Here is a 26,977-nt window from a genome sequence, read left to right on the forward strand (position 1 = left end):
ATATATGTAGTGTTTGGGTTCTACGCCTGAGGTTTGTGTGATAAGTGACTTTGGTGGGACATTGGTGGAGGTTGTCAGTGTAAGATGTATCACATTCATGTGTATGAAGTGTCACATTTGTGTGTATGGTGTGTCACATTTGTGTGTATGTCGTGCCATGTACATGTGTATGGTGTGTCACACATGTTAATGATGTATCACATGCATGATGTGTCACATTTGTGTGTATGGTGTGTCACATACATGTGTATGATGTGTCATGTGTGTATGGTGCGTCACATACATGTGTATGGTGTGTCATGGTATGATGTGTCACATTTATGTATATGATGTGTCACATTTGTGTGTATGATGTGTCACATCTGCATATGATGTATCACATTCATGTGTTGGAGGTGTCACATCTGTGTGTGTGATGTGTCACATTTATGTACATGGTGTGTCACATGGTGTTGCGCTTTTAAATGTATAACAGTGTCATGTTTCACTTTACCAAGCGTCACATGGTATTGTATGTGATGAGGTACAGTGATATCACATTGTTGCGTCTGAACAGGGTGACTGAGCAACGTCCTGATACCAGCTTGTACTGTTGACGCGTATAATGACACGAGAAGCAGGTGCTAACGTCCACTAGTTTGTAATCTCCTGTGTTTAAGTCCACCTGTACATTGCCAGTGAAGTTGTATAGTTCCTTGTTACCTCACAGCACTCTGTGTCTGGTTCACAGGAGGAATCAAAGGGAATCACACCTTTTATATCAGCTGAAGGCTTCTAAAATCTTGCACATTCTGTGTACTTGTGTAGGGTCTAAGTTTCTCATGTATCGAGCCAGAAAAGCAATGATATCAGATGGATAAGCATTGCATGCTAATAAACTGAGCACGTCATGTTATTGGCCATGTAGTGCATTGTAGGACTGATGTAGGACGGAGTTGCTATAGTATACATGTACATTTACAATACCTTACCTGTGCTTACAGAACACCCTGTTGGTAGTCTGCCGTGTGTTTCATTGTACATGGAGTCATCATTTTAAAGGAGTAGTGAGGTTTGAAAGTAACTTTTGCATGTTTGTGTATATGGGAGCCATTTATAGATGACACTAGTTTCCCCTGATTTTTTTTCTTCTTCTTCTGAAGTCTCGGACAGTTTTTCTCTACAAAATACATGTACTTTAGAATGGAGGGTAAAGGTTAACGGAAAGCCCTGTGGTAGAATACATTTTTTCTTTTATTAATCTTTATCAAAATCTAAGTTTCATGTGTATGTGCTTTTTTTTATTATTACATGTATTTATTTTTTTTTTCCCAATTTGTGTTCTGAATGAAATGGATGAGTGTTATCATTTTGCAATTCGGTGATAATGTATAATTTGTATTTATTTAAGAGTGATGTCACTAGAGCAATTCATGAGAGGCTTTCTACTTTTTTACCATGTTGAACTGTTTTATGGATTGTTTTAGTCATTATCTGACAGCTGCAGAACCAAACCACAAGCACCAAATATACAGAAACATGAGCATGTAGTGTCACTTTAAATAGATACCTCAGAAAAAGTGACACTTCTTTACGTTGTTCTGTGAAATCACAGTTAATCTGATATAATCTCTAGACTGATAGGTAACGGAACTGTTTAATCATACAGTTTAAAGAGTTTAAAGCACCAGGTGATTTTGTGGTTTAGGCCTTTGTGATGTTTTATGGTTGGGATCCATGTCTTTGTTGCAATTTTGAAACCTGCAACATCAAAAGTGAATGCTCATCAAGAAACCACCAACATGAAACTGACTATATATGCATTTGTAGCTTAAATTACAATGACAAAGTAAACCCACCTTATTTATAGGCTTATAGTCTGATATAAGTATTAGTCCATAAATGTATCTTAGTTTTCTGTTTCAATCTGACCAAGCCACTTGTGACGTCAAGTTGTTTAGGCATGGGCATAGCATGGCAAGAGTCGTTCACTCAGGGAGTGGCGATAGTTGCATTTCATGACTGAAATAAACACCTTTGCAAAAAGGCTTTTAAAGCAAAAACAATTTATATGCAGTTTGCTGGTTTGAATTTTCGCCAGATGTCGTTCTGGTATTCTGAAAACTGTCCGTGGCACTTTAAGGCAGGGTTAACATTGTCATTTCTAATGCTCTGGTCAGTTTAAATGAATTGTCCATTTATATTCAAAAACAAAGACATTAATTATTTGGGGAATAAACTTTTGTTCCTTTTTTTCCAAATGCACCTGCTCCTCAACAACAAAAACCCTGTTCCGTTGTCTGTAATAGCTAATAGTTCTTCACGAAGTTCTCTGTATGCCTTTTCTTGCATGTTCCTAAACTTGTCTGAAATACAAGAAGCATTGTGTGTTATATAATTGTTAACTTACATATGTCATGTATGCAAGCATAAAGAAAACCATGCTGTCAACCCTCGGCACACTATTCTGTGTGTACATTCATGTGTAAATTACATGTACCTTGTATACATGGATGTGTCTGACATGAATGAAGATGATGCTTGGTGTTGTCCACACCAGTAGAGATGGTCATTTTCCATAGTTGAGGTCAAATGTTCAATTACGTGTAGGTGTTAACAACATTTTCTCTCTATCTTTTTAGTTCCTCTAATGTGTTCACGTGTTTTGTGTAAGGCACTGCATATGAAAGGATGTCACCTACATATGGTGTGTAGCATAACTTCTTTCCCTCAATTTATGTATATATATATATATATACATATATATACAAGTATGTAAATACACATGTAAATATGCATCATTCTCTATATCTAATTTATTATTGCTGGCTGTAGTAATTCTCTATGTACCAGAGAAATGATTTGTTTTAATATACAGTGATCACTATGAGAGCTTTAGTTGTGCATACGAGGAATCTAATTTGGCCATGTTTTTTTTTACAGTCTTCTCCCAATTTTCATTTCTTCAAAGTTTCTGTCTTTTTCATTAGCCTAGAACAGAAAAAGAATTCCCTCCGAACCTACTCTATTATTTTCAGATATGGTTGCATTGTGTTTAAGGATAACCCTAGAATAACTTGGCACATCAAATGGTTCACTGCTCTGCTACATTTTAAAATACTGGTTTTTAACCATTACTGAATGATGAATCATATATTCGTACATCGAATTTCATAAACAGGGTACATGATCCTTCTGCCCGGTGCAACATTCATCGGAGCAGTAAGGATAGTGATCAGAGAGTTGTATTGGCACCTTGATTGTACCTGTTGCTCTTACCAACATGTTAGGATGGCGCTTCCTTTTAAAATAATCCCACAGTTACAGTACAAAAATTCTGTGGATTAGTCTTACAGAATAACCAGCAGTACACTGTTTTTAATGCACCATTCTATATTTGTGGCTCAGGAAACTTGTACTGGGTCTGATGTATAATGTTCCATTGAGTCTAAATAGACCACCTATAAGATGCTGCAATGGAGCTTTTTGACAAAAAATTAACACAAATACAATCCAATTTTTCCTGTTTTTTTTTTCTTTTTCTTAGAGTGCTCCAAGTAATTTCTTTTCACAAAATAGCAAGATTTGTCTTGGCACTTGTCACCATTCAAAGTCGGTAATAAAGTTCCTAAAATTTATAATGCGGGTCACATTATAACTTGTTCAGTCTTTTTAACACTATTATTTACAGAAAGGCAGTTATTTGAACTGTTCTTGGTAAATACATAAAATTTGTTGTGATTTAGCAAATATAGATTTTTGGCCAAAAATCTCTGGTGTAGCTCTTTAAAAAAACATATTGCCATAGTGAAACAGCATCAGGGTTTTACAGTGAGTCATAAGAGCAAAAACATCAGAGTGGCACGGTGTGCAAGAGGCCTTGAGCATCCAGGTGCTACAGGTTGACATAGGCCATTATCTTGGTGGTTCTTTGTACCACAGGTTGACACAGCATGTTGTAGCCTTTGGCCTGACCTCATCTAGGTAGTACCATAGAACACAACATAGAGTAGACTTAGGTGGTTCTTTGTACCACATGCTGACTCAGTAGGCTATTGCCTTTTGGCTGAGATTATCTAGGTAGTTCTTCGTACCGCAGGATTACACGGTATACTGTAGACCGAGTTCATCTCAGTAGATCTTTGTACCACGTTCATGGGACACAGTATACTAGAGAATCTGGCAGGTTCTCTAGTACACCATGTAAATATGTGTGCCATAACAGATTTATTTGGTAGGAAATTCATCGCCCGAACACACTGAGAGGGTTTCATGTGTATTCATGCATATGTGTAGCATAAAACAGTGTATCTGTGTACAACGGTAGTACTGTGTATTTGTGGAATTCGCCACCTCTACTAACCAGCTCGAGACTCTGTATGACTGACAGCTGACTGAACCTCATCCGTTTCATTCATGTGTTGCCGTTCTTCTCAGGATGTTGATTTTAATGATTTTATGTCTGAGATTTGTGATGGTCTGGTCTCCTGTCAAGTAGCCTTTACTGTTACCATGTGTGATCATGCCAGATTAACTTGATCAAAAATAAATCATTTATAACTTTACGCCTGCTGTGATCTAAGTTTGTTGGCTGTCTTGTAAATTTATTTATTTGATTGGTGTTTTACACCGTACTCAAGAAGATTTTCACTTATATAAGCCAGCATTATGATGGGAGAAACCTAGGCAGAGCCCGGCAGAAACAGGTTGCTGGCAGAGGAAGCCAGCATGACCTGGACTCAGCGACCGCATTGGAGGGTCCTGGGTCATTATGCTGCGCTAGCGCGCTAACCAACAGAGCCACGGAGCCCACCCCTGTTTCCTAAGTTCATTATCCATGGAACATTGGATTGTTGTAGAACATGGTGTGGTACATGGTATTAAATTGTGTTCGGAAACTGCAGGTTTGTGCAGTTCTCAAATTCCTACATATCATGCCCTCCAGATTCCTTCAGTGTGTATCGGCACCTAGTCATGATGACATTTCAGGTTAGAGTTCAATCGTGGCCTCGGACTGGGAATTTGTAGATATCCTCTCTCTCACTGTGTTAATGACACTTGTATCGCAGGCCAACAGCCTAGTGTGCATATCTGTACACCAATTGTGGGAAAGTTGACCAGTAATTTACCAAAGCTAGGTGCTCAGTCTGTGACTCATCCAATCTCATCCACCAAAACAAAAACAGATACCCTCTTGTAAGTGAACACAACAATGAATTAAAAAAAAAATAAAAGTTTGTTGTGGATAAATTGCTTGGAGTAAACCTTCACTTTCTTTCACTAGGAGAAAATGGCACAAACCAATTTTATTGCTGAATGGCTTGTCATTTCCAGCGCAGGCTGCTATGCCCCTACATAACTGGAAGCAATACTCAGCTACAGGCCATGACCAAGACAGGCATGGTGCAATCTGGATAATGTATCAGGAGCGACAACTCTGTGGTAATCCAATAGGCTACATCACTGAGTTATTCTCCCTGAAACAACATCCAAATGGCACTATGCCTATCTTGGGTCATGGGCCATACCCGAGTATTGTGTCCCATTGAGTTAGTAAGATCCCCCAGCCTTCAAGCTGTACCCAAATGTATTTCAGGGGCCTCACCGGCTCAGATAGTTCACTGCTGACTCACTGACATCATTAAGCACTTGAATAAAAAGGTTGCATGTTCAAATTCAGCTGCAGCTTCAAGTCAGAATTGTCAAGAACATGGGCAGGATTCAGTGGTTTACTCTGGGCACTCCGATTACCACCAACCATAACCCAGCAGATACAGAAGTGAAAAATCAATCAATCTACCAATCAAATGTTTTTCTGTATTTCCCAATCAACTTAAGAACTGAATACCAGTATTCCAGTTTCACATCGGTTCATGAACACAGAACATTGACAATGTTCTACAATGGCGCATGAAAAATAAAAGTTTTATTTCACTTACTTTTGTGTATAAAATATGCAAGTCTTAAATTATGTCACATTCAAGTTCATTATTAAAGGCTCTTGCTCTGGGATATGGAAAGAAGAATGTGTCACTAACACAGACCTACCTACCGTACATGTACCTGATTTCACAAGTAAACGTAAACATATACATGTTGAAACATGTTAGATAAAAAAAACCAAGAAACATTAACAGCACACCTGTCTGTAGAAGTCTTAATGTCAAGGTCACTCCAGTACTTTTTGGGCTCTTTTTCAACATATCTTCAGCAGATACAACTTGAAACAGATGTAACACAATTACACCTCCTTAATTTCAAGCGATTTCCATTCACATTGTACAAAAAATAAAAAGCACCTTTCCACAATATCCGTATTTCACCTAAAGTTAAGTATTTTTTAAATGACACATTGTACTTAAATATCACTAATTCACTTACATTATAGGGCAAATTACGATTTTTTTTAAAAAGAAATTTGATTAATTTGTAAGCCGAAAAACTTTGCACCAAAATTCACGTAATATACAGTATATTCATTTAAGACAAACTACATATTAGGTTGCAAATATCTCCAATATACAAAATTTCAATGAATTTTTATGAAAGTGGTTGTTTTGCTTAATAATTTTTTTTAAAACGAGAAGATTTCACTAACATCACCTACATTTGATTTGCTGTTGGTGAAAAACCTCTTATAGCTATCAGAAACCCACCTCGGCTTGGCAAGTAGTCAAAAACTAAAACAAGCTGTTGTAAAGCCGTAACCAATCAAGTGCAATGGATCCGCATGGATGTTCTGTATTTATTTATTTATTTGGTTGGTGTTTTACACCGTACTCAAGAATATTTTCATATATGATACCAGGGGAAACCCACGATCATTCGCAGGTTGATACACCATTTTCTTTTCATACAACCACAATGTGTACCTTTCCCACGTGAATCAACAAATCACGTGGCCTACAATCACAGACCAGCTACAGCATTTCAACCATGATGATGCGGCGAAATCAAGAGATATTGGGATGAAAATGATTGCGCACGGATTTGTTCCTATTCTATAACACCTGCATAATGAGTGCTGCACCAAATCTGGGTACTCGCACCTCCACACTCCCAGTAATGCTGACATATGATTTCCACAACTTGTCTAACACAATGATTCTGGCGATTTCATGATTACTGTTCGGCTGTCTTTCACCAGCCTTTAATTCATGCTTTCAAATATTCATTTTAACAATTATAGAGAAAAAGAACTATATATGCATGCACCCATCCACCGGTTTAGTATAATTTTTTACCTGTTCATGTTTTATTTAACCCACAGACTTTCAGACAACAGCCTCATGGCATATCTGCGTTTCAAAGCTAGTACATCTACCTGAAGTTACATGAGCAGCAGGGCAGTTTCAAGTTCAAACTCTTTTATCGCTAAAAGTTTTTAAAAGTCCTACTCTGTCATGTGACCTGTCAAGAACTATTCTCGATCAGATTTAGTATAACATGGGCATGTGAAAAAGTTTCACAAATTTAGAGAAGACGAACAGCGGTGAAAACTGAGGAGCGAAACGTTAATGAACTTGAAAAGTAGAGATGTCATTTGTGCCTCTTAAACACAAGGAAACAGCTGATCAATACATCAATGTCAACAACTCTTTTTACCTTTAACGACAAAAAACTTGAAGCTCCCCTATTGGATTACTTGAGAAGACAGCACCATAATATCACATTTGGCAGATCTATTTCATTCAGATATTAGGTGCACATTCTATTTCTCTCTAAAAAGCCTCACATACATGTACTAACCTATCCACACAATATTGGTTCCAATAACTAGTATTGACACCGCTTACTTGGGCCAAATTGATCAATTAATATACATAAAAGCATCAGAAATACTTAAAATAGCTCAGTTTACAAAAGTGAATATCTTAATATAATTAATATCAATATATTAGGTGGATAACAATATAATAGTATACCCAATGCTTTGCATGAAAGAATTCTTCCAACCCGGACAGTGTTGCCCCTCATTATATAAAATCCAAACCAAATGTATTGTGCCATACTCAAGGATATTTCACAAACATGACAGTGATCATATTTATGGGTGAAGGAAAGTGGCCAGAGCTGGGTCAAGGAAACCGGCCAAAGCTTGGTCAAGGAAACCAGCCAGAGCTGGTTCAAGGAAACCAGCCAGAGCTGGTTCAAAGAAACCGGCCAGAGATGGTTCAAGGAAACCAGCTAGAGCTGGGTCAAGGAAACCGGTCAGAGCTGGTTCAAAGAAACCGGCCAGAGATGGTTCAAGGAAACCAGCTAGAGCTGGGTCAAGGAAACCGGCCAGAGCCAGGTAAAACACTCCCACACTTGGTCAGACACCTGAAAATCCTTGTGATGTAAAGACGCAGCCAAGTTAAGCCACCCTGAGATGGATTTAAAAATGATCTACATGTATATGACAAACAGATCCATTTTAGGTCAATGGTAAATACAAGTCTTAATTAACATAATTACTTGACCTGATATTTTGATTACCAGCACCTGCTGGGTCATCTGAAGGCTGGACAAAATATGCGTAAATTCCGTCAACAGATGATATCTTTCCTAATGCCAGTACTGAAAACAAAACAAAATGACTGGCACATCCATGCCCATATGAATCTTGGAACCATTATGACATCTACTAAAAGAACTGTAAAATCACTCTTAAATTAACAAAATATTCAGTTAAAACTGTCTGCATTCTGTCAAAGGCATACAGTTATAGTATTATGTACTGATAGGTGAAAATGCCTAAATAATTCATGCTGACAAATACAAATCTTAATTTTCAAAACCTCATAGATCTCTACCTACACATGACAAAAATAAAAATAACAAACAAACAAATGCTGACTCATATAAAGCAGATCTACAAACAGGAATGTTTTGCTAATGACTATAATGATAGATAAAAAAACTTTCACGAAAACTTACAAGTTGTACTGACACAGGAAACCTATCAGTCTTCACATGCGTCAAAAAACAAGTCACTAATAAATATCACACACGATAACCCATGACCAGAACCCAAAACAAGAAACTAATTTATGGTTATTAACTAGTTATTGTTTGTCTTTCGACTAATTCTTGGAAGATGCCATTATTTATCATCATCAGCTCTGCATAACTGCCCAGCTCAGCCACTTTACCATCTTTGAGAACTGCAATCTGATTAGCTGATTTGATGGTGGAGAGTCGGTGAGCAATGGTAATGACAGTTCGTCCCACCATTAACCGCTCTAAAGCTTCCTGGACATAAAACTCGCTCTGGGAATCCAATGCACTGAAAAGAATATTATTAGAATGCATTAACTATTATGATGGATTTCTTCTTACTATCGTTATTGAGAGCTTTACTAAAAAGAATATATATCTTTACATTATACATTCACAAACATATCAGTTTCTGTTCATTATGATCTTGAACAACAACGTATTTGATCTACAATTATGGTGGGAGGAATCCGAGCAGGACCCAAGGAAACCCAGCAGGCTGCTGGCAGACTTTCCTACGTACAGCCAGAGAGGAAGCCAGCATGACCTGGACTTGAATTCGCAGCAACCGCATTGGTGAGAGGCTCCTGGGTCATAATGCTGCACTAGCGTGCTAACCATCTCAGCCACAGAGGCCCCTGAGGACTGTTTCGAAGGTAGAATTATATCCTCTTGTGAAAATGTAAGTTTCAGCACCAGAAGTAAATTTTATGATCTTTATCACATTCTAAAAATGCACTTTTTTAAAGGATTTTTTAGGACAAATACAATACTTGATTCAGTGGTGGGGATCAGGGTATTCTTCAGCATATCACAAGCAATATCTGAGGTCTCCATCCATCTAATTACCTTGTTGCTTCATCCAACAGTAAGATTTTAGGATCCTGAAGAAAAAAGTAAAGTTCTTGTGTATAACCTTGTGAAAAATCAAACCTGATATGACAAACTCAACTTTGTTCACAAAGGTGTTGGCTAGTTATCATTTCTTTTTTATTAGTTCTTTCTTTTCTGTTTACTTCTGTCCATTTTCTCTTTAGTGGAAGAAGTTCAGCTGATGCCTTCACTCACCTTCAAAATTGCCCTGGCAATAGCTATTCTCTGTCGCTGACCACCTACAGCAAAACAAAGAAAGATCATATTGGTCCTCACGATATACCCCTACCCTTGGTCATCACCATATACCCCTAACCTTGGTCCTCATGATATACCCCTAACCTTGGTCCTCACAATATACCCCTAACCTTGTCCTCACGATATACACCTAACCTTAGTCCTCACGATATACCCCTAACCTTGGTCCTCATGATATACCCCTAACCTTGGTCCTCACGATATACACCTAACCTTGTCCTCACGATATACACCTAACCTTGTACTCACGATATACACCTAACCTTGTCCTCACGATATACACCTAACCTTGTCCTCACGATATACACCTTACCTTGTACTCACGATATACACCTAACCTTAGTCCTCACGATATACACCTAACCTTAGTCCTCACGATATACACCTAACCTTGTCCTCACGATATACACCTAATCTTGTCCTCACGATATACACCTAACCTTAGTCATCACGATATACCCCTATCCTTGTCCTCACGATATACATCTAACCTTGTCCTCACGATATACACCTAATCTTGTCCTCACGATATACACCTAACCTTAGTCCTCACGATATACCCCTATCCTTGTCCTCACGATATACACCTAACCTTGTCCTCACGATATACACCTAATCTTGTCCTCACGATATACACCTAACCTTGTCCTCACGATATACACCTAACCTTGTACTCACGATATACACCTAACCTTGTCCTCACGATATACACCTAACCTTGTCCTCACGATATACACCTTACCTTGTACTCACGATATACACCTAACCTTAGTCCTCACGATATACACCTAACCTTAGTCCTCACGATATACACCTAACCTTGTCCTCACGATATACACCTAATCTTGTCCTCACGATATACACCTAACCTTAGTCATCACGATATACCCCTATCCTTGTCCTCACGATATACCCCTATCCTTGTCCTCACGATATACATCTAACCTTGTCCTCACGATATACACCTAATCTTGTCCTCACGATATACACCTAACCTTAGTCCTCACGATATACCCCTATCCTTGTCCTCACGATATACACCTAACCTTGTCCTCACGATATACACCTAATCTTGTCCTCACGATATACACCTAACCTTGTCCTCACGATATACACCTAACCTAGTACTCACAATATACACCTAACCTTGTACTCACGATATACACCTAACCTTAGTCCTCACGATATACTCCTAACGTTGAGCACAACAAACTACATGCAATGACGTGAGCCCACACTCATCAACATATATGTACATTTACACAATCAAGCCAGCCTTAACATAAAAGTCTAATTGGACGATCGTTCGTCTTGACATATAATGCTGAGCTGAAAGCCTCACACCAAATACTGTAAGCCACAGCAGTTGTCACTGTGTAATTTGTAGTAATTTTACCAGATTCTTTCCATATCCTTCCACATGTAAACCTAGCATGTTTCTTTCCTCCCATAATATATTTTAATTTTGCACATAAATAATTAGGCTCAATAAATTATAAACATAAGATTGATTTGATATAAAATTTAAAAAACCACCTAATAATAATAATAAATAATAAATGAAATATGCATAAGCATATGTTCAAGTGACAGCGCTGTTTATATACTTTGAGAGTTATTCCCCTTGATAATATCAGGTAAGCCTCCACACCAATATGCTTCAACTGTTATAAATAAGTCTCAGTCAAAAATTTACTAGAATTACATATTAGATTTATGTTTTTCATACTGTTTGCCTGATATACTCTTTTATGTCCTTTCCTTTCCTCTTTTTTTCCAATTCATTTCACCCGTGCCAGTTGCTCTCTTTCACAGAACTATGCTTGATGAAATGCATAAAACAGCCTTGAACTTAAATCCAGAATTTTGTGCAAAAATCTTGAATGCCAAGGTCACTGGAGTCACAGTGATTAGAGACAGTAAGAGACGTTAGAAAAAGCAAAAGCACTGTTACTTCCTTTGTTTCTTTTAATACTTGATGCATTCATTCTACTGAAGTCTAAACAGCCTGATTTCTGCAGACACCTAAAGCATATTTATTGGATAATGTTGGTTATCAGTCGTACAAGAACATCAATGGTGAGGATATGCCCCCAAAATCAGAAGATCAGACTTGTCTAGAGGTGGGGTAAAGAGCGTCACATGCACTGTGAGGAGTATGGCAGCACATAGGTGTATTTCTGTCAACATGAACACTTTACATCTGTCAACCCCATCTCACCTGACAGCATTACACCTCTCTCCCCAACAAGAGTGTTGAAGCCCTCTGGGAAGTTCTGGATGAAGGAGTAAGCATTGGCTTTATGGGCAGCCTCCTCTATATCTTCAATTTTCACACTACTTGGGTCATCAATTCCATATGCTATGTTGTCGGCAATGCTGCAGGAGAATAAGACAGGCTCCTGAAATATAAATGCAAGTTCTTCTCAAAATATTGCCATATCACACATCACATTATACACAGTAATGATTTCAGTATATAATGAACAAACCAAGTTGTTCATTTGTGGCTGTTAAATAAGGAATATACAATTTATTTATTTAATATTTACCATTCCTTTACCACTGACTTAAAGACTCATTCAAAGCAGCTAGAGCTGGATTTGAACAGCTGACCTCATTGGTCATGGGCTTGACAGTCAGAGCATGAAAGTGATTTAACAGTCTAAGGTGACACTAACTAATCCAAAAATGGAATAAAAACAAAACTGAAAAGCCACCTTTGTATTTTGCCCAATCTAGACTTTATTCTGATTTTCCAGTTTTTCAAGCCTTTCAACTACGTAAATGGGCTTTCCACATGAAAAATTGCTGGGACAGTCCAGTTTTCACCTCAAATTATGGATGATTTTTAAGTTTTATTTTCATACTCTCCTCTAACATTGAAAAAAGATTGATTCTGCCTGTAAAACAACAATTTGCCTAAGTCAGCAAAGTCTCATGAAAATACTATGTCTGTCAACTAAGGTATGTACACTGAAAACGTACACTGAATACTGGGACTAGTTTTTCGAAAGTGTATTGGTTAATACCTACATTAGGTGATATTTTAAAATTAAATTTCAGCCAAACTCAGCAGCCAATGCTATTGTCCAAAGTCAAAGTATAACAGCGAACAGTTTTAGTTCATACATAATACTGTAACAGAATTCTTTTTGGATTGTGTACAAATTTGATGGTTTGGTTTAAAGCTGAATCTGGTATTAAGTCTTAATACAGTCTTGAACAACCAGGCCCTAAACATCTGAGTATACTGGAAGCTAGAAAGTGACCAGCAAGTAACCATACATTACTGACACCTTATCTCTTAATCACAAGCATAAACATAGAATGCCCTTATACCAAATGCTTAAAATCGTAAATGTCTCCTGTCATCAGGCCAGAATGAGAAGTATATATACATACCTGACTAACAGTACCCATTTGACCTCTCAGCCAGAGAGGGTCAATCTCCTTGATGTCATGTCCATCTAATGTCACGCTACCTGATCAAAATTAAACACAAGGTTTTCCTGATTTGTGCCGCTCTGCAGATCTTAGAAAGGTTTTTGAGAGGTTTTTGGAAGGCGGGATGACATCTCACAAGGAAAAGGTAAAGATCAGCACCAAAAGTAATTTTTATGACTTTTTATTTGCCTCTAAAAATACACTTTTTGCTGCAAATTGTTAGGTGAAATACAGTATACCCTAATTCAACAGGAAAGAGTTGTAGTGCAAGATTCTCACCCTGGTCTGGGTCGTAAAATCTTAGGAGGAGCGCAGCTAAAGTCGACTTCCCCGAACCGCTCGCGCCCACCACAGCTGTCACACATCCTGAAGGCACTCGCAGACAAAATTCACGCAAAATAGGCAAATCCACCCGCGAAGGGTACGCAAAGACAACGTTCTGGAACTCTATGCTGCCCTGCACGGGAAACGTTTTCAGGCTTGGATCTAAGGGGTAAACATATTCGTACAAGAACAGCACCTTTACAACTAAGCAAACAAAATATTCTTACAAGCTTTCGCTGGCAATATATGTCAACTTCATCAGGCAAAGTCATTTGGATATCCGCGAAGGCTATAGCAAATGAGGAATTATATATATCAGCTTCATCAGGCAAAGTCATTTGGGTATCCTTGATGGCTATAGCAAATGATGAATTATATACGTCAGCTTCATCAGGCAAAGTCATTTGGATATCTGTGAAGGCTATAGCAAATGAGGAATTATATATATCAGCTTCATCAGGCAAAGTCATTTGGATATCCTTGATGGCTATAGCAAATGAGGAATTATATATGTCAGCTTCATCAGGCAAAGTCATTTGGATATCCTTGATGGCTATAGCAAATGAGGAATTATATATGTCAGCTTCATCAGGCAAAGTCATTTGGATATCCTTGATGGCTATAGCAAATGATGAATTATATACGTCAGCTTCATCAGGCAAAGTCATTTGGATATCCGTGAAGGCTATAGCAAATGAAGAATTATATATATATCAGCTTCATCAGGCAAAGTCATTTGGATATCCTTGATGGCTATAGCAAATGAGGAATTATATATGTCAGCTTCATCAGGCAAAGTCATTTGGATATCCTTGATGGCTATAGCAAATGAGGAATTATATATGTCAGCTTCATCAGGCAAAGTCATCTGGATATCCTTGATGGCTATAGCAAATGATGAATTATATACGTCAGCTTCATCAGGCAAAGTCATTTGGATATCTGTGATGGCTATAGCAAATGATGAATTATATATGTCAGCTTCATCAGGCAAAGTCATTTGGATATCCTTGATGGCTATAGCAAATGAGGAATTATATATGTCAGCTTCATCAGGCAAAGTCATTTGGATATCCGTGATGGCTATAGCAAATGATGAATTATCAAAGCATACAGCAGTACAAATCCATGTGATAATATATGATAACTTGTTTAATATACAATCTGATGAAACATTTCAATACAATTGAACAATACACTACAACAGCGACAGAGTAATTCCACTGGTATTTAATGCCATAAACAAGAATTTTCCAATTTTAAGATGAAGGTCAGTGTGGATGAAACAGAATGCCAGATGTAAATCATCGACCTGTAGAAAGTTACTGACAAACTTTTGCACGTCACGTCTCATGTCCCTCATGGTTGGGGGCAAGTACTTTACTACCGCTATTATTATTTTATATCACAGTACTAAACTACGGATGGTTTTCTCCAATCTCTGCCCAGTTTCCTCCCACTATGATGCTGGCCACTGTTGCATAAGTGAAATATTCTGGAGTACAGCGTAAAACACCAATCAAATAAATAAATTAAATGATGTGAGAGATCATGATACAAATCCTAATATATTTTATGGCAATCAGAGAGAACCAATTACCGAATAAGGTGAATTTACAACAACGGGCACAAACAAAATACATCTTCATTTGTAGTCAGAGACAAATAATCTGAAAACATTGCAAAAGGCTTTTTGAAAGTCTTGAACTTCTAAAATTGTAAATAATGATAATTTATGAAGACAAGATTTAGTGCAAGCTCTTCATTTAAACGGTGTTGTTTAATCCCTCTTAGTGCAGTTCTGCTAAGCTTACCATGGAGAGTAATAGCAGGTTGTTTATCAACAAGCTCCCAGAGTCTTGTACTGGCTCCTAAACCACGCATCAGTTCAGTGTAGAAAGAACTCAGACCTATGGAAGATTAACCGTTAGCTCTCAAATAAAAAAAATTACATTCCTATTGTAACAATTTAACACTGAACAAAAGAAGTCATCATTATCCATACTCAGTATTAACAAATAGAACTGCTTTATCCTGGGATAAAGATAATCCCAGTTTTATCTAATTGTTGTAACCCTACATGTCAGGAAAAAAAATTTATTGAAATCAAGAATGTGAAGACTGTAATGGCATATAAGTTCCATCACACAAAATACAGGTTCAGTAATACTGGCTAGTTTTAGAACATCTCAAGACTAACATGCTGGGGAATTTATAAGGCTGCCTGTTATATTTACACCTTCCTCTATTCTGTGCATGTAATGACTAATCCTGTACATCATGAATGCCTGGAATTTTACCACCAATCTGTTATTTTCTTGAATGGAAAATAACTTTTCCTGAATCTTAATGGAAATCCTACAACCCCAACAAAACTAACACTGTGATATCTCTCCTGGAATAAATGAATGATGTTGCTGGGCACAAAACTCCAGAATTTCTGCACTTTTGTCAGGTTTACAGGTGGAGAATACTGGCATTAAGGATTGAAGAATTACACATATGATGGAGACCAGTCACCTACCTGCTATGGAAAAGCCTACATAAGCAGCATAGAGTAAAAAGGCTGAGAGAGCACCAACAGTGATTTGCGATTCTGTCATCATCAGACCACCATAGTAAAACACAGACAAGACAATGACGTTCCCCGACAAGCCAGTCTGTAAATATAAAAGGGAAAAATGGGTTTCATTTGTACGGCTCACTTTTGATTTCACTGCCGTTTTACAAAGTTTCAGCATCTTCTGAACCAGTCTGCATTTCGTCATTTCTAATATGCCAACAGACTACAGCTAGCTTCAAAGGCAGATTTGAAACTAAGAACAAACACATCAGGTAGCAAACCCGTTTTCAAAAGTTAGAAATAACAAGGCATTCAGAGAATCCCACCAGCTTGCCTGATATAACAGTCTCGGTAGACAATACAATCAGGAGAAAGATGAAAGCATATTTTAATTTGACTGGTAAAGGTATTTCACTTGTTTGACAGCAGTGACTTTTAAGCAACCAGGGAGCCTGGTGTGACAATGCCCTGTCTGTTTAGTCGTTGTTGTGTGTCCCTCTCCCAAGGACCTACCCTATTTCTTCTAATTTTTGGGACATCTGGTCTGCTCTTTTCAGCAAATACACATGTAATTTTAACAAGTTTACACAGTTTCTATCTCCTGACATGGTAAGTTAGTCTAATGAATAATACATCCATATCTTTACCTATCTAAATAAAGTCTGGGAAAAAGGTAATTTTTGATTTTTTTAGCACTGCTGATACTTGTTCTAAACATTAGAAGAAAAATAGGGTACTGACGCAAGGTTGATTTGTTTACTGGTTTCAGTTTTATTGGATTTGTGAAAGTTTTTTTTTTTAGTCATTTTGATTGATAGACTTTCAATGCAAGAAATTACCAGTTATATAAACGTCACTTTGTTTTCTGTAGTAAATACATCTCCACTAGGAAGTCTCCACGCAGGTCTACAATTCTCACACACTGTTCGACCCATATGAAAGGGGCAATGAACAGCTTTCGAGCATACTGTTTGGACATTTTCTCCCAGTTTCCTCTTGTATGCATATTATCTACAGAAAACGTATATAAAACGTCTGTAACGTATAAGGCTACAATTTTTGTGCACAGTTCTACATACAGAGTGTTCGTACATGAGAACAAAAAGGCTAATGGCATGTAGCACTAGGGTCCTAGGACACAGGCTGATGTGTGTGTGTGTGCGTTCCCAAGGATTACATCGGAATGTTTAAACCATCCACAGATGATCAGTGTTGCCAGCTGAACATTTGCTCAGTCAAGCGTACAGTTACGATGGTCACAATAGTGCATGGATAGCCAATAATGGTTCCTGATTTGCATATGAACCTGCATGTTATGTGGAGGCTGCATCCATTATGTTTCAAGTAATAGCTTTTGTCATGGAATAAATGAACGGAAACTTTCTTTCATGGTGAGATATAGATTCATTCAGATTTCTGACATTCTTCTCCTTCAAGACCCTTTACAATGCAGTTGTTGTGAGTTCAAGTCCAGCTCATGCTGGCTTCCTCTCCGGCCATAAGTTTGAAGGTCAGTCTGAAACCTGCTGATGGTTGTGGGTTTCCCGCGGGCTCTGACTGTTTTTTTCTCACCATAATTCTGGCCACCATCTTATAAGTGAAATTTTCTTGAGTACAGCATAAAACACCAATGAAAAAAATACATAAATTAACTATGGTGGCATAAAACACCAATCAAATAAATAAATTAAACCACGGAGCTGAAAAAATAAAGCTTAACCTTCAATCCATGTTCATGTATGAAAGCCCATTGTATGCATACTGAACCTAAAGAAAAAAGCTTAACCTTCCATCTGAGTATGTACATCTACACACCGTAGACTAGGCAGTTGAAAAAAAAAAAAGCTTAACCTTTCATCCAAGTATGAGAGCCAATTATACAACAGCTGAAAAAACAAAAAAGCTTAACTGGACACCAAAACCGACACTTTCCTCTCTCTCACGATACCTCACCTTACTTCATACAGGCGAGATAAAAAGTGTTTGACAACTAGAGGAGTTGATTTATTTGATTTATTTATTTGATTGATGTTTTACGCCGTACTCAAGAATATTTCACTTATACGACGGCGGCCAGCATTATGGTGGGAGGAAACCGGGCAGAGCCCAGCAGAAACCCACGACCATCTGCAGGCTACAGGCAGACCTTCCCACTTACGACTGTACATGAGTTGAAAGTGTTTTAAACACACACAAATACACAAATAATAATGGCAAAAGTACTTACAGATCCAAAAAACAGGCCTCTAGCTAGTGCTTCTTTATATGCCAATCTAAGGACTCCATCCACCCTAGCATTGTAAGCTTGACATTCCTTTGATTCTTGGGCAAATGCTCGAACTAAGCGGATATTTCCTATTCGTTCTTCTGCAACCTTTGAGGGAATAAAATAATGTACATGATAAATCTTAACCAAAAGAAAAAGAAAAAAAATCAACAAAAAATGTTCTATTTTGAGAATGAAACCTGAATAAAAGTACACAGCAACAACCAGATCAGAATATATACCCACGTGCAGTTCCTCAGTAGCAGGTCACTCATTCAGCGCTAACTGGCTCCTAGTATTTCATTACAATTCCTTTATTCCATATCTGGTAAGTGGGAAGGTCTGTCAGCAACCTGTGGATGGTCGTGGATTTCCTCTGTGATTTGCCAGTTTCCTCCCCTCATAATGCTGGCCACAGTCATAAAAGTGAAATATTCTTGAGTACGGCGTAAAACACCAATCAAATAAATAAATAAATATTCCATATCTGATATCCGAAGGTGTAGTGTACACATGGTGCAAGTATTTTCAGATATGTTAACCAGCTAGAACTGTTCTTATTTGTTTTACAGTCATTCCATAAGTGCACCACATGCACACCATTGGTAGCCAAATGGTTCTCTTCTATTCAGTGTGAACATTTGAATTTTGAAATTTCAATTTGAAAATATGACTTTACATACATGTATAGATTGAGTGATTGTTGTCTGAAGCCACACTCCAGAATGTTTTACTTATTTGTGTAAGGTGATGGTCAGTTTTATGGGTGAAAGAAACCAGAGTGCCCAGGGTAAACCTCCAAGCTTTGGCAAATTAGCGACATTGTTTTCCTCCATCCTTAAGCCTGACTGCCGTGATACAAGTGAAAAATTCACTGGTAGTGCTGAATGACAAGTTGTCTTTGACAGTTCCTTACTGTCCTTTTGAGGCCCTGAGAACAGTGAAAGCAAGGCAAATTCCCTGCCCAAGGCTGGAATTGAACACAAAGCACATGTGTTCTAAGAATTAACCAGTCAACCACAACCAGCTTGCTCCACCACATTTTAAGTATCTGTGAAAATTAACTTACGTCAGTCGCTGAGGCTAGAGAGTCTTGTACTTTGGCTGTGATCCTCCTGACATATCTACCATAGACAATAGAGAGTGCTGCAATAGGGGGAACAATTCCGAGGGCTATGCCAGTCAACTGTGGTGAAACATAGACCTGCACATGGAATAAAGACATCGACATCCAGTCAATACAAATCAGGAGTATAAGCAGGATGCCTAACTGAATTACCACAATCTCTGCATGACCTTTGTTTCGTGAGCAATCTACCAATTTTGTGCCATGAAAAAATTACTCATATTACGTATTACACATTATACCCAACCACTGATTGATTTATTGATTGATTTATTAATAAACTTGATTAAGGTTTAATATTGTCGGAAGTTTCACTTATTTATGACAGCATGTAAATTTAATGGCTGGTGGAAACTGGGAAGCAGGTGGCAAGCCACAACTCACCACGACATCAAGTACTACTGGACAGACTTTCTTCACCAGACTTTAGCTAAGTGGACTTAAAACCCAAAGGTCATTGGATCAGGGTTTATCATGCAAATTTTAGACCATCTCTTAAAGCAGCCATACAAGATTTGGTCCTAATTTTCATTGCATTCACAATGACACAAATACATCAGATCTGTTTAAGAAGCTGTCAAGTCTGAGCTACCTCACAATGTGAGCTAAGCACTGCAGAATTTATAAATATAGCAGGCATTCTTACCATCATACCCACACCCCCTAAAGCCTGTGCTACAGCTCGTAAGCCATCAGAAATGTTCATCGTAACAGACTGGCCCACGAGGGATGTGTCCGTAGACAGACGATTGATTAACTCCCCTGTCTTGGTCTTGTCAAAGAAGGCAATTTCTTGTTTCATTATTGAAGAAAAAAGACGTTCCCTCAATGTTCGTACAATGTTTTGGCCTGAAACAAAAATTGAAAAATAAAAACTGAAAAAAAAAAACCCAAGGCCAAAAACAAAGGAAAGGCACAATTTGTGACAGTTAATGTATACATAAACAATTTTGATCTACTTGTGTGCTATCATACTTCCTTTAGTCTTTGCAAACTCTAATGTTAATTTAATGATGCACTTTGCGACGTACATAGAACGTGTCGTGATGTACAGATATGCACACAATACTGTTGAAAGATAAGTGGTCTTCAGTGCAAGTCAGATTGTGGGAATAGATGGCACGAAGTTCAGAATTCACCTGCCAAGAATAGTCATTTCTGGCCAAAAGAATAAATACTGTATACAGAAACTTTGCTCATAGATTTAAAAACATTTCTGCATTCCAAAAAAGGGTTGGGTGATGTAGCAATTGAGACCTCCACAAACATCTGTCTCACAACTTATTTTTCATTTAGCATTGACAGTGCCTTTAAAATATCTAAAATAAATTTGAACATAAAGAAAAAAAAAACAAATTTTACTGAATGTAGCACTCAATGTTAAATTTCCCCAATTCTTACCTGATACCTGCATCAAATAGACGCGCCCAAAGTTTGCTACGCCTCCAATCAAAAACACCACGATTAAAATTTTACATATTTTTGTCAGCTTCTCTTTCATGTTGCCATCATGTGCTGCTTCCTGTAGTATGTCTATCACCTTACCCATACAGAAGGGTACAGCCATGGTCACACCGCTGGACACAACCAGTAAGAGGATGGCACCTGATGAAGGAGCAATAGTTACAACTTGATCAACTAAAGTACAGGTACACCTTTATATAGCAACCGAATAATGGTAACATCAACCGGAGACAAAACTGTTTACCTAGAATAAAAGCCAAATTCTATAAGCACATGTAAGCATTCAGTAAAATTAACCACCAAACTATATTATGAAGTAAGCTTCACAACAACTGGATTTGAACCCTTGGCTTTAATTTATTTATTTATTTGATTGGTGTTTTACGCCGTACTCAAGAATATTTCACTTATACGATGGCGGCCAGCATTATGGTGGGTGGAAACCGGGAGCCCGGGGGAAACCCACGACCATCCACAGGTTGCTGGCAGACCTTCCCACTCACAGTTGGAGAGGAAGCCAGCATGAGCCGGACTTGAACTCACAGCGACCATGTGACACTAAACATTCAAGTGCAAAATACTGGGCCAAAATAAAAATGTTGCTTCCTTGGAGTAACAGTTCATTTTGTGAACTTTGGATAGATGGATCACCTTTTGAAAAAAAAATTGTTTTATTTTTTAAAGAATGTACTCTCTGCACGTCGCAGTTATTCTAAAGACTATTCATAATATGCAAGCTTATGGAGAGTGGACTTCAGCGTTGAATTTAATTTTCAACTAAATTAACACAGATTTACATTTCACATTTGTTGAATAATAAGGTGAATGAAGTTACACTGTGGTTCGCAGTTAGCAGTTAGCTATTCAATGGGGACAAGTCATTATTTCTATAAATTATACATTAGGCCGTATCTCCATTAATACTGCACCTACAGACATCATACTTGGTACATTATTGACACTTAATGCGAGCTACAATGTCATGCATATAATTCCCGATTACAACACCGGGGGGGGGGGGGCACTTAGGTGGATAGTTTGCATAGCAGTCTGGCCCATATATCCATTATTACTGCACCTACAGACATCATACTTGGTACATTATTGACACTTAATGCGAGCTACAATGTCATGCATATAATTCCCGATTACGACACTGGGGGGGGGGGGGGGGGGGGGTGGTACTTAGGTGGATAGTTTGAATAGCAATCTGGCCCATATATCCATTATTACTGCACCCACAGACATCATACTTGGTACATTATTGACACTTAATGCGGGCTACAATGTCATGCATATAATTTCCGATTATGACACCAGGGGGGGCACTTAGGTGGATAGTTTGCATAGCAGTCTGGCCCATATATCCATTATTACTGCACCCACAGACATCATACTTGGTACATTATTGACACTTAATGCGGGCTACAATGTCATGCATATAATTCCCGATTATGACACCAGGGGGGGCGCTTAGGTGGATAGTTTACATAGCAGTCTGGCCCATATATCCATTATTACTGCACCCACAGACATCATACTTGGTACATTATTGACACTTAATGCCAGCTACAATGTCATGCATATAATTCCCGATTGTGACACCAGGGGGGCGCTTAGGTGGATAGTTTGCATAGCAGTCTGGCCCATATATCCATTATTACTGCACCCACAGACATCATACTTGGTACATTATTGACACTTAATGCGGGCTACAACGTCATGCATATAATTCCGGATTACGACACCAGGGGGTCGCTTAGGTGGATAGTTTGCATAGCAGTCTGGCCCATATATCCATTATTACTGCACCCACAGACATCATACTTGGTACATTATTGACACTTAATGCGGGCTACAATGTCATGCATATAATTCCTGATTACGACACCAGGGGGGGTGCTTAGGTGGATAGTTTACATAGCAGTCTGGCCCATATATCCATTATTACTGCACCTACAGACATCATACTTGGTACATTATTGACACTTAATGCGAGCTACAATGTCATGCATATAATTCCTGATTACGACACCAGGGGGGGTGCTTAGGTGGATAGTTTACATAGCAGTCTGGCCCATATATCCATTATGACTGCACCTACAGACATCATACTTGGTACATTATTGACACTTAATGCAGGCTATCACACGATTGCAATAATTCCCAATTCTGACACCAGGGGGCGCTTCTGTGAATAGCAGTCTGAATAACAGTCTGGCTCATATCTCCATTAATAATGCACCTACAGACATCATACTTGGTAACATTTTTGTTGATATAAATTTTTTTCAGACAAAGTAGTGGTTTGTTAATTGGTTAAGAATCATGAAACTAGTGAACAATTTTGTCAAGAAGTTCAGCTAAGAATTTAGTGCGATTTCAGATGGCATCGGACGTTTAAACGTTTATCTTTTGCTTAAGGCGTTAATGCTGGTTTACAGATCAGTTAACAGGGTTACTGCTGATTTTGACGCCACCTGCAGTCAGATGTTAAGACTCTTGGTGTCACTTTGTACTGTTTGGAAAGTTGTGTTTAATTACCAAGTAAAAACGGTGTGTATGAATCTGTATGAAAACTGCTTTTCACACTGCTATTCATAGAAGCGCATAGAGGCGCAATATTACCGGAGACATAGCCCAATGCGTAATTAATAGAACTAATGACCCTAATAGCTAACTGCTAACTGCAGCAAGCTTTAAATGAAAAATTTTTCAAAAACAAAAAAGAACAAAGACAATTATAGCTGAAATGCTCACTTTAGATATAAAAATAAATGTGTCAGGTCTTGTTTCACTGGGTACGTAGGGTTACACAAAACAAAAAATTGTATCATTTATGTTATGTGGACAGGAAAAGCCTAGCTGCTGCATCCCTGTATGTTAGGATGTACCACACACCTGAACTGACCTCCCATGCCCCTAAAACACAGCAGCTGTCACAGATATCCTAATACATAAAGTGTTATAGCTTCTGTATGTTGACAAAATGCTCATGTCACATGGCCACTACCTAAACCAGCAATTCTGACACTTTATTTACGAAATCATGCCCTTTAAAAACATTAAACCGACTGTAATAAAAATCAAAATGAAATGCAACCTAATACATGATTGTATAAGTTGAATATCTATATCGAAACATGTATCATGCACCAGTACAATTCTTTAATAGTTAGGCCTACATATTAAGTGCTGTCGGTAAAGAAACTAACATTGTATCATAATTAGGGCAGGCTGGATGGTCAAAATAAATAGACTAATGCATGAATATGTATGTGTGCTTGGGGTTTAACATAGTACTTAATCATTTTTCAGTCATATGACGAGGAGGAGTCATTAGGTGTGTAGGCACTTTGTTCCTTCTTGTGGCAGGGCAAGTCCATGCTGCCAAAGTGCTGCCGCCACTAAAGCTTCATGCCGAAGACACCAGACATGACGCCCTGTCACATTATACTGACACCAGGTCAACTAGTCATGTTTCCTTGCTCTAACCTCTCACTGCTGAGCTCCAAGCGCGCCAGTAGCAAGTACCATTTTTGAAAGCCTTTGGCATGACCAGACCCAGGTTTGAGCTCAGGGTCTCCCTACTTCCAGGTGGACGCCCTAACCATTGGATCACCGAAGCAGTCAATCAACCAATGTATGAACACTGCAATAAGACACGTGTGTCTACTGTCTTTGTAATTCTAAGGTAGGTTTACTGTAAGCATTCTTCATTTTTGTAGGACTGCTGTGGTGGCCTAATGGTAAGAGTGTCTGCCTCAAAGCCAGGAGACCCGGGATCAAACTAATGTCACGTCATATACCGAAGACTTCAAAAATGGTACTTCTTTCTGCCCTGTTTGGCACTAACCATCCAGAGGTTAGAGCAAGCTAGAAACAGGACTGGTTAGCCCGGTGTCAATACTGAACTAGCTTAACATGTCAAAACTTTCTCCAACTATAAATATGTTGTCAAGTATCTGCATGCTGCTGTGTATAAAACTGTTACCTCCTGCCCCACAATACCATATATGCATATGTTTCTATGAAGGAGTAAATTTAAATGGGGGCCAACATGCATGCTGCTATGGTACATCATTTTTATTTATTTATTTATTTGATTGGTGTTTCATGCCGTACTCAAGAATATTTCATTTATAAGATGACGGCCAGCATTATGGTGGTTGGAAACCGGGCAGAGCCAGGGGGAAACCCATGACCATCTGCAGGTTGCTGGCAGACCTTTCCACTGACAACCGGAGAGGTTTCCAGCATGAGCTGGATATGAACTCACAGCGACTGCATTGGTGAGAGGCTTCTGGGTCATTACGCTGCGCTAGGGCGCTAACCAACTGAGCAACGGAGACCCCCCCATAATTTTTAGTAGTTGAGTTAATTGCCAATACTCAAGAGCTTACAAATTGGTCTAGACACACAACACTGCTTTTAAAACACCAGTATGGGATAAATGGTTTGCAGAAATGTGCATTGCAAACATTACGCAAAACTTAAAAAAAATATAACAATTTTTCAGTCATATTATGACGAGGAGTCATTAGGTGTGTGTACAGATGCTGTGTCTTCCTGGGGCAGGGCGAGTTCATGCTGCCAAAGTTCATGTTGCCCCACTGAAGTATCATGCCAATGACACCAGACATGAAACCCCACCCAGTCATATCATATTAGTTTCTGCATTTTATAAAGATGTGTGCAATTTATCAAAAACACGTACATGATGCAATCTGATTTTTGCCCGAATTAAAACACAGTCTGGTCAACTCACCTGTGAGCCTCCATCTTTCTGGTTTAGCTAGCCCAAGCAATCGTCTGACATCCGATAACTTGGGTGCTGCCCCTTTACGCACTGTAGCCTGGGCTGCTTTTGAGGGGACATTCGTGGGCGCAGTTTTTGTGGAGTAACGGCAGTTTAGTTTTTGGAGGTGTCGCTTGTCAACATTTCTTCTAAAAAATACTGCAACTGTTTTGACGTTAACACCATGACAGCTGCTATAATATCGACAAATTGCAGTCCTTATTACACCACGTGTTTTGCAACACTGAGATCTTGCAATTAAATGACTCTGCATCTTGACCGAGGTAGAAATCGACCGATAGTTTACAGAGGGACAGGAGAGATGCTGTCTGCCCGGCATGACGCTTGTCCCCAGGCGAGATGTCCAGCCTGACCTCTCCGTACTCTTCCTCGCCCAACTCCGACAACATAATCCTAGCCATGACATCATGCCACTCGAGTTTCTATCTCACCGTCTGCAACACTATCGGGTTTTAATTTCACCCATCGAGTACTCCGTCTCGTCCTCCCAAAAGCTTACAGCACATGTACATGCCTCTCTGATCAGAGCACGCTGACTTTATGTAACTTCTGATACCGACTGACGAAAACTTCTCCCTGTTCAACAACCGGTAACTCTCCGATAATGGATGATATTCCGGCACATAGTTATCTCCACTTGACCTGTTAAGGTTGCTCGGTACACAACATCTTGAAACGCAAAGATTAAAAAAAAAATTGTCAAATTATAGCTTTTATCATAGCAACAAATAATATGGAATAAGGAATGGGAGTCACTGAAGTAATTTTTGTCTAATCAGCATTTGAACTGCCTTCGCATAGGCAACATAAATTTGTAATGCCTATGCAAATCACACAGATGTATATGTATAGATTTTCTGTTCACTTGAGCGCTCGGAT

General features: G+C 38.6%; 1 protein-coding gene across 1 annotated transcript; it reads right to left on the reverse strand.

The window, feature by feature from the left end:
- Positions 1-8,246: 8,246 nt before the first annotated feature.
- On the reverse strand, positions 8,247-26,675 carry LOC135466777 (ATP-binding cassette sub-family B member 10, mitochondrial-like). The gene is made up of 13 exons (XM_064744452.1): positions 26,048-26,675; positions 21,217-21,420; positions 20,462-20,664; positions 19,759-19,893; positions 18,651-18,797; positions 16,385-16,520; positions 15,675-15,770; positions 13,816-14,022; positions 13,495-13,574; positions 12,311-12,491; positions 10,027-10,070; positions 9,808-9,842; positions 8,247-9,247 (listed from the first exon to the last, which is right to left on the reverse strand). The coding sequence occupies exons 1-13, from the start codon at positions 26,505-26,507 to the stop codon at positions 9,019-9,021; spliced, it is 2,157 nt and encodes a 718-aa protein (XP_064600522.1). The 5' UTR covers positions 26,508-26,675; the 3' UTR covers positions 8,247-9,018.
- Positions 26,676-26,977: the final 302 nt, after the last annotated feature.

The sequence above is a fragment of the Liolophura sinensis genome, chromosome 6 (genome assembly GCF_032854445.1).
Source record: "Liolophura sinensis isolate JHLJ2023 chromosome 6, CUHK_Ljap_v2, whole genome shotgun sequence".
Classification (NCBI taxonomy): Eukaryota; Metazoa; Mollusca; class Polyplacophora; order Chitonida; family Chitonidae; genus Liolophura; species Liolophura sinensis.